Source organism: Malaclemys terrapin, chromosome 1 (genome assembly GCF_027887155.1).
Source record: "Malaclemys terrapin pileata isolate rMalTer1 chromosome 1, rMalTer1.hap1, whole genome shotgun sequence".
NCBI lineage: Eukaryota > Metazoa > Chordata > Testudines > Emydidae > Malaclemys > Malaclemys terrapin.
The window spans coordinates 151,793,906-151,802,147 of record NC_071505.1 but is presented as its reverse complement, the minus strand read 5'-3'; the positions used below and the strand labels follow the sequence as shown (position 1 = coordinate 151,802,147).

General features: G+C 47.1%; 1 protein-coding gene across 2 annotated transcripts in view; it reads right to left on the bottom strand.

Moving 5' to 3' along the window:
- Positions 1-534: 534 nt before the first annotated feature.
- The window catches only part of LSAMP (limbic system associated membrane protein), a 442,951-nt gene continuing 435,243 nt past the window's right edge, over positions 535-8,242 (bottom strand). For both annotated transcript variants that reach the window (XM_054043629.1, XM_054043636.1), the window contains one exon: positions 535-8,025. In XM_054043629.1, coding sequence (XP_053899604.1) covers positions 7,928-8,025 — 98 coding nt within the window. In that variant the 3' untranslated portion in view covers positions 535-7,927. The remainder of the gene's footprint in view (positions 8,026-8,242) is intronic.

Below are 8,242 nucleotides of genomic sequence, written 5' to 3'. Positions count from 1 at the left end.
CCTGGGTAGTTCGCCTAGGGGATCCCACACATTCCCTGTGACTTTCACTGCAAATCCATGGCCATTAAGGACTTCATAGTTACCACAGTGCTGCAAGCCACAGCCATATGGAACTTCAGTGCAACAGCTGGCATAGAATTCAGTTGCTTCAGCAGAGGCTGTTCTTACAGCTTGAGCTAGAGGATAATCTCATCTCTCTTTGTATAGCAGACTTCTCAAACATATGCTGCATCCCTCTCTAGTGGCTTGTTCACAGAGAGAATAATCTGCTACTGCTACCACCCACTGGAGTTATTCCTTTAGTTCATGGGGTTTGTGCCAGGCTGAAACCTTGTTGCTGACCCTGTGGCAGTGAGGGTGGCGGGGAGTCATCACAGCAGGGTCAAAGATGCATGAATGAACAGTTCTCATTCCATCCAATAGAGGGCACTAGTAGAGTAGTGGTGTATCTCCACCAGCCATTTCAGTACAAAAGCATTGCACCAGATGAGCCAAAACTGTGTATGAGGGGAAGGGAAGGGAAATTAAGATGCATTTCTTCCTTTTCACGTTTATTTCGTTTTTGTTTTTGTTTTTTTTCTCTTTTTTTTAAGATCACAGAAGAGCAGAGCATTCATACATGTAAAGAAACAGAAACAAGATAACAGAAGTTAAATACATTGAGGAAAGAAAAAAGAAAAAGCTTTTTGTTGGTGTCAGGTTTTGTTTTGTTTTTTTTCCTTCTTTTTTTTTTTTTTAACACACACACACTTGCGCATTTAAAATTTTCTTCCACAGAGCTAGTATCCGAAAACAAACCAATGGCAAAAAATAAAATGGCCGTGTTCTTGTTTCATTAAAGAGAAGTTCAACTCATGTCTACGGTGCTGGGGAAAAATATATATAAAGATATAGATATATATATATATTTATATGTATATAACACTGTTAATGAGAAGAGTTCTAACCACCCCACTGTGTAGCAAGAAGAAGGGACGCTGGACCTCCTCCCTAAGGCCTGGAGGATGAAACTTAGCTCCAGCTGAGGAAATGGAACGGTTTGGGGGCAGCTGGTGTGGAGGCAATTTTTACTCTCCCCTCCCCTTCTCCCCCTCCCCCCACACCCTTTCCTTGTTTGTAGAAAGTCACCACAAACCATGCAGCTGATGGCTTTCTATAGACAAATTGCTAAAAGCAAATTGAGATGTATGTGTCATTTTGCATGTGTCACCGGGGGATCTAGGAAAAGAAAGTGGTGTGATGGCTGTGTGAGGGATTTTTGGAGGAGAATGGCATGTGTGTGTTGTAGGGGTATTGGGAGGGATGAGTATCTGTGTGACTGAAAGAGGGAGCAAATGAAATAACTTCAGAGCTGGAAGACACTCCCCAGCTGGGAAGTTCTCTCCTTGTTGATAGTTTCCTAGGTGGTCTTGCTCCTTGTGGCCTGCGAGTACTATATGTAGACACACACACATACTCACATTCCATAGGAGGTGCTAGGCATTCTTAGAAGGAAGTAAAGGGGTTGACCGAGGACAAATAGTAGGGCTCAGTTCAATCCCTCTGTTCTCACAGATATGCTGAGATGTTGATTGATGGGGCCCCAGTTAGGGTATCACAACACACATTCCCCACAGGGCTCGGGAAGTGAGCTGAAGATATACACGAATCGGGGAGAGGTAGTTCCCTGCCCCGCCTGGATACTTCCTTTGTTGGATCGGACCTCTGCCCACTAATGTGCTCCCCAAACAGCCTTGCCATGAAGTCAGCCCTACTATTAGCTCTGCAATCCTATCCTCCTAACTGTTGAGACACCCTCCCTTCCTCTTCTGTCTTGTGTACTCCTTAGAGGTTTGCAGGACCTTTTGTTGGCACTAGCTAAGCTGAACCTGCAATGAGGTAAGAGCCCTTTACCTTGCATTTCCTGGGCTAATTTAGAGGAGCTGTCCTCTTTTCCTTGCTCTTCTCAGGGTGGCTGGCTTACCATACATGGGCCTCCCCAAGCCATGCCTTGATAGGGGATCTTGCTGGCATTCTTACCAAGCTGATTTCTTCCCTGCTGAGATAGTGAGCTTGGAAAACAAGTGAACACCTGAGATTTGGCCTTTGGGGAAACAACCCCCATAGAAACTATGCTGAGGTGTCACACTGTAAGATGTAGGTGGGAAGGGGTCATGTTAAATAGAGGGGAACAGGAGGACGGTTCAACAGTTGGACACACCCCTTAATGTCGAAAGGACTCATGCAGCTAACTCTCCCAGGCACCACACTGGAAATATACCCACTTTGAGACCATGCTGAGAGCCAGTGGTCTTCCTCATTGATGTGTCTGGGAATTCTGTGCATGGATTGTGAACAGGACATGGCCCTAACTTTTTTATTAACGACATAGCCTGGGAGACCATCTCCTAGTTTAATTCTCTCTGCCCGCCCCCACCACTCTGCTCCTCACGTGAGGGGCCTCTTTTCACAGTCTTTTTTGTGCATTTGTCAAAAATGAAATAAGCTTTTGCCACCCTCAGGAGGGAGACTTAGAACTTCCAGCTCTGCCTCACCTCCCCAAGACTGTATTCCATGGCACCATTTGGTGTGATTTGCTGTGTGATGTCAAGCACCATGAAGATTTTGGCCATGGATCAGTGGGGTCAGAGCAGAGGACATGGATTGTACTATTAGACTTGGGAGAGGAAACACTTCCTCACTACACACCTGGATTCCTTCATAAGATGATGTGAAGGAAATAAGCAATATTTGAAGGCCTGACCAAATGTCTTCTTGTGGAAGGGCTCAGAGTGAGGGTAAATGCTCCCGAGCTCCACTCCCCAAATGCCCATGAATCCTCGGTCATTGCCCCAAATTTCCTTCCAGACTTGCTACTTCTACATGGCCTGGAAAATGTGTGAAAAACAAAGTTTACAAAGTTAATGCCATGGGCTCAATTTTGAAATAATGGCGCCTTAATTGGATGCTCAGAAAGGTACCTAAGTGCATTGAATAGATGCACCTGTGTCTGAAGTCCAATCTGAGCATTGAAATGGGGTGGGTGGGTGGACTTCTGAACATACTGTGATTGACTCTTGGTCTGGCATGGGAGAAAATTGGAGATTTGCCCATGATTCCTGAACAGTAAATGCTGTGTAAAGGGGTATAAACTCAGGCTGTAAATCAGTTTACACAAAGCATGTAAACAAACAAACAAAAAAACCTTGTTAATGTCACCGTTAACATGACCCTGATGATAACCCTGGTCTACACAACTTTGCTGGTGGAGAAAGCAGGGGTTTGCATTGCTGCTCTACGTATCCGCAAGTTGTGGTCTGGAAAAGGATCATAATGCTGAGATACATGCGTTACCTGGGGATTTTCGCATCCACCTTCCCAGCATTTCACAGCCATGCATCGCTTCATTTTTCACCCAGCCAGACACATACAAACAACACACTGCAATCATGTATGGCGTTCAGGTGGTCCCAGAGGGCTGCCTTCACACTGTTCATTTCCTTTCAGAAAGTTGCCCCCCGCCCCCTCCCACTGGTAACCTGAAAAGGGTTAGATATCTGCTAGCAGGTAAGGGGCCATATATTAAATCTAAGAGTTTGTTCCTCTGCTTGGACATTATTGGACATCTCGTGTCACTCTCGTATATTTACAAACTTGTAGAAGAAATACAATCTTTTTTTTAATAACACTAAATGTTAAACCTCCATCAATCAAACACAATTACACCTACACTCTCAAGGAACTGGTGTCCCGTTCCAAAGCCCACTGAGGGGTAGGGCAGCAAACAAGTGAGTGGATTTGAGGGGGGGGGTAGAGAAGCAGGACCATTGTGGGCGCCTAAGGAGAAAGGCTCTGCACTGGAGGATATGTCTTTTCAATGTAATTATCCACGGGGGTGAAGAAATGATCAAGGAAAATGCCTTTTCCCTTCTTCGCTGCGGCCCTGGTCTTGGGAGGTGCTGTGCAACCCTCATTGACTTCAATAGAAATGGTGTCTGCTCAGGACCTCTCCGGAGATGCTCAGCAGCTCACAGGATTGGGTCCATTAAAAATATTAAATAAATATTCCCCCACCCCAGCTCGCAAGTTAAAGGGACAGACAATGTCAAAAGTGGAGATCTCAGAACAGAACAAAATAACTGTAATACTGTGCACTTCCATCATGCCCAGGGGTGCTGGGGGTGCACTGGTATCCCCCGGGCTTGAAGTGGTTTCCATCATATCCAGGGTTCACAGTTTGGTTCAATGGCTCTCAGCACCCCCACTATACAAATTGTTCCAACGCCACTGTCATGCCTTTCAGCAGCTGTATTGGTGAGTGAATCTCATTATCCCCGTTTTACAGAGGAGAAACTGAGGCACAGACTTGCTCAAAGAGTTAGGGGCACAGTCAGGAGTAGAACCCAGGAGTCCTAACTGGCAGACCTCAGCTCTACTAGACAGAATGGGTCTTCCCAACCATCTTTGTCTTTTTCTGTTCTGGCATTTTTGTTGTTGTGTGTGTGGCGGGGGGAGGTTTCCCCCCAAAACAAAAGCTTCAGTGCTCTTTTTTCTAAAAATATTTAAAACAATTCACTGCCAGTAGCCCAATACTTGTGAGGAACCATACAATAACAAACCACTGTGTGCCGCCTAGTGCTCATAAACAACCCTACAATAACACAGCAATATGTGCTGCTCCGCACTCATCAGTGACCCTACAATAACAAGCCAGTGTGTACAGCTCAGCACTCCTGAGCTATCCTACACTGATGAAAAAATGCGTTCAGCCCAGTTCTCATAAACAACCCTTGACAGTCTCCCTGCAGTAACAAATCAGTGCAGGCAGCCCACCATCTCTGAGCAACCCTACAATAACAAACCAATGAGCCAATATGTGGGAGAGGTTGCATAGTCCATCCCTGAAGTGCAATATCTGCCACTGGACTTGTACACTCACTCCCCTCCCTACAGCAAAACCCATCAGACTCAGAAAGAATCACCAGCAGAGGCTAGAGGGCTCCTGTCCTAAGAGACTCTGCAGGGCTCATGGTCAGTAGGTCACCTACAGGACAAGGCCCAGATTTTCCAAGGTATTTAGGTGCCTAATGCCCAGTGTGTTCAACAGGAGCCAGGCGCCTACAGACCTCTGAAGGTCTGTGCCTTGTTGTCTGGCCCCACTGGATCCAGTCCCACCGGGCCCAGCTAGCCCCTCACGCCAGAGGACAAAAGCTGAGCCCTCACTCTGGGTCACTGAATGATTTCCAACCCCTCCCAAGCAGTGATGGTGGCATATCTGTTATCGAGGCGCGCACACACACATATTCTGGGATGTGATTTTTGTGGGGATTATTCTCCAACATCCCAAAACACTGAGGGAAAATTACAGCAGAGCCCACCTTGAGCTGAGCACGTACCTTGAGGGATGGGGGAAAATCCCCTTCCCTTGACTGGTGACATCCTGCAGGCCTGTTTCTCTGCTCTCCTCCCTTAAAAGACACTCAAAGACTAATATTTATCTGCAAGTCCTGGTTGGCTGTGAGAAGCCTGGCTGCCTCTTTAATTGATTGCCTGTCTCTGCCCCCAAACTGCCTCGCTCAGCAGAAAAGAGGCAATGCTGTCGAGCTGCTTGATCAAGGCGAGCGCTGCCATGCTGAGCCGGCACTGAATTATAGGGAGCCTCCTCTTGCACATTTCCTCTCAGCTGAGTAAAGGGAAGGATTGAAACACAAAACAGAATTAACTCATTGCTTTCTGGTGATCTGTCTCCCCTTTCTTAAGCCTGCTCAAGCCAGAGAGATTTCCACCCGACCTCCCCTAAGTTTTTACAGCAAATTCCAGGCAGATCTGAATTATATTTATTGGTGGGGGGGGGGGGGGAGTGGAGAGAAGGGAATTTTTACTGTTTAGGAAACTGCTTAGGAGTAGGACACAGTGAAGGCCAGTGCGTAGCTCCTAAATCCTGACCCACAGCACCACTGCTAAACCAGTTCCAGAGGCTCTGCTGAGAAAGAGAAGGGACTGGGTGTCCACATCCTCTGCTGTGGACACCCAGATCATGGCACTTGTGACCCTAGGTGCATTTAGACACAGGTTGCCAGAGACAAAACACTGGTGCATTAACCCAGTTGTCCCCTTTCACAGATGACCAGCACAGCCAATGGGATATGTGAGGCTCTTCAGCTTTGCACGTGTCCCATTGCTTACATCACATCCTGCAGGACCTGTTGCTGAAATGGCAGAATCCAGCAGATAGGTAGCATTTCAGTAACTCTGTTTCAAGTGACCTACTCTGAGACTCACCACCTCTTCTCCACCAGGTATCACTAGAGTTTCTTTCATCAACTACCTCCTCCTCTGACCATCCAGAGGGCAAGGATGTCTAGAAGCAACCTTGACGTGTTATATATAGATCAATAAAATCCCCCCTCCCATTGCGTACCCCCTTGTATCTCTCTTCAATGCACCACCCAAAGCTTCTTTCTTGTATGTCAAGAATTTTGGCCCCAGCTTTTTTACAGTCCCAGGTTCTGGCCACTTTCTGAACCAATTTGAGTTTTCTTTAAAGTATAAAATTAAAGAAGCTCCATCTAGGTATTTTCATGGTGGCTGAAAGAGATATTTACAGGTTTGCTTTGTTTGTAACAAGGAGGTCAGAGGGACAAAAAGTTCATTTCTATAGCAATATTGAATGGTTATGGATTACCACTTGGAGGCTTTTCTGGTAAGAGATATTTACTGGCCATGCCATACCTACAGGTGCAGAAGATCAGTGAAGCCCAAGTTATCTCACTGATTACCTCTCTTCCCAACCCCCCCAGGAGTGGGTCCTGGAGCAGTGCTCTTGAAGTGCTGCCATCTATGGTCCTACGGGTCAGTCACATTGATTTTCTACCTGTTTGGACATACACACAAGCACAGATGTGAAGCAGGAGCCACTATTCTGATGCATTACAGTTGAGTGCCAGCCGGGTGGGGTTGATCAGGGAAGGGTTAAAAAAGTATGGAGATTGACGCTTCCAAGCAATACGGCAAGGAGGCTGTCAATGCAAAAGCTGTGGGACAGGAGCCCATCTGAACCAGTGCCACAACTGACGCACTCCCCACCCGCCACATCTGCCCAAGTGATCTCTCAGCACCATGTCTCACACTTACGATGCAGAACTTTATCTACAGCATGATGAGCTTATGTACATATGGACCATTCTCTTCGCATGCTTTAGAGAGAGAGAGAGACACACACACACAGACACACACACACGGGAGACAGAGACACCCGGCCAAATACAGGGGGAGAAGAAGAGAATAAAAACAGTGTGTTTGTAGCATAGTCAACATAGCTTGAGCTCAGGGCAGAGAGGGAGGTATTGGAGGAGAAGGGGCATAAGGGAGGGGGCCAACGAGGGTGCAAGGGATGGGGGAGGAGGCGTGGGGTTTCTTCATGGGACACCAATATGCGAAAGGGATCTGGATTACTGCTTTCCAAAAGTCTGAACTGGCGGAGAGTCAGCTCACCAAATGGCCAAGGGAATCAAGGGGCTAAGTGGCTATAAACATCACAGCAAAGACCTGCTCTTTCAGAAGGTGAAAGAAAGAGGACTAAGGAAAGAAGGGGGAAACAAGAAATCTGGTTGGTTGGTTGGTTTTTTTTTTTTTTTTTACATCTCGGCGTCTTTGGCACAACGCGGTCCCCGCCCAGCGCCCCCTTCTCTCCTGCGCTCCGCGTCGCTTCCCAGGTGGTCGATGGCTTGACAGACGTCTTGTCGTAATTCGGAATAAATGTTGCTGATTCGTCTTCGCTGTAATTCCCCCCCTTTGCTCCAGAACACACAAAAGTTGTGAAAGAACCAGTCCTCTCTCTCTCCCCCTCTTTTTCTCGCTCTGTCTCCTGTATGACGCGCTTTGTTTTGTGTGTTGTTATTGTCGCTGTTGTTGTTGGGTTTTTTAATTTGATTTTATTCTGATTTTATTAACATTTGCTAAGTAGGCAGAGCAGGGACACTGCCAGCAGCCACAGTGGTACGGCCAAACTCATTGAACCGTTGTCTACTCTCCCTGTGCCAGGTCCTGTAGGGAGAGAGTGGGAAGGAAGAGAGAAGAGGAAAGGGTTACATACAGCAAGGAAGAAACAGAGTCAGCAAGAAACATGTTGATGGCCTTCAGAAGCACTGACTCCAGCTACTGTGAGCTCCTCACACTCAGTGCTCCCGCGCCATTCCCTACAGCGCCTCCTGCTGAGAAAAGCTGGGACTGCAGTGTCTGTGAGCTCCCCAGAGCCAGCGCC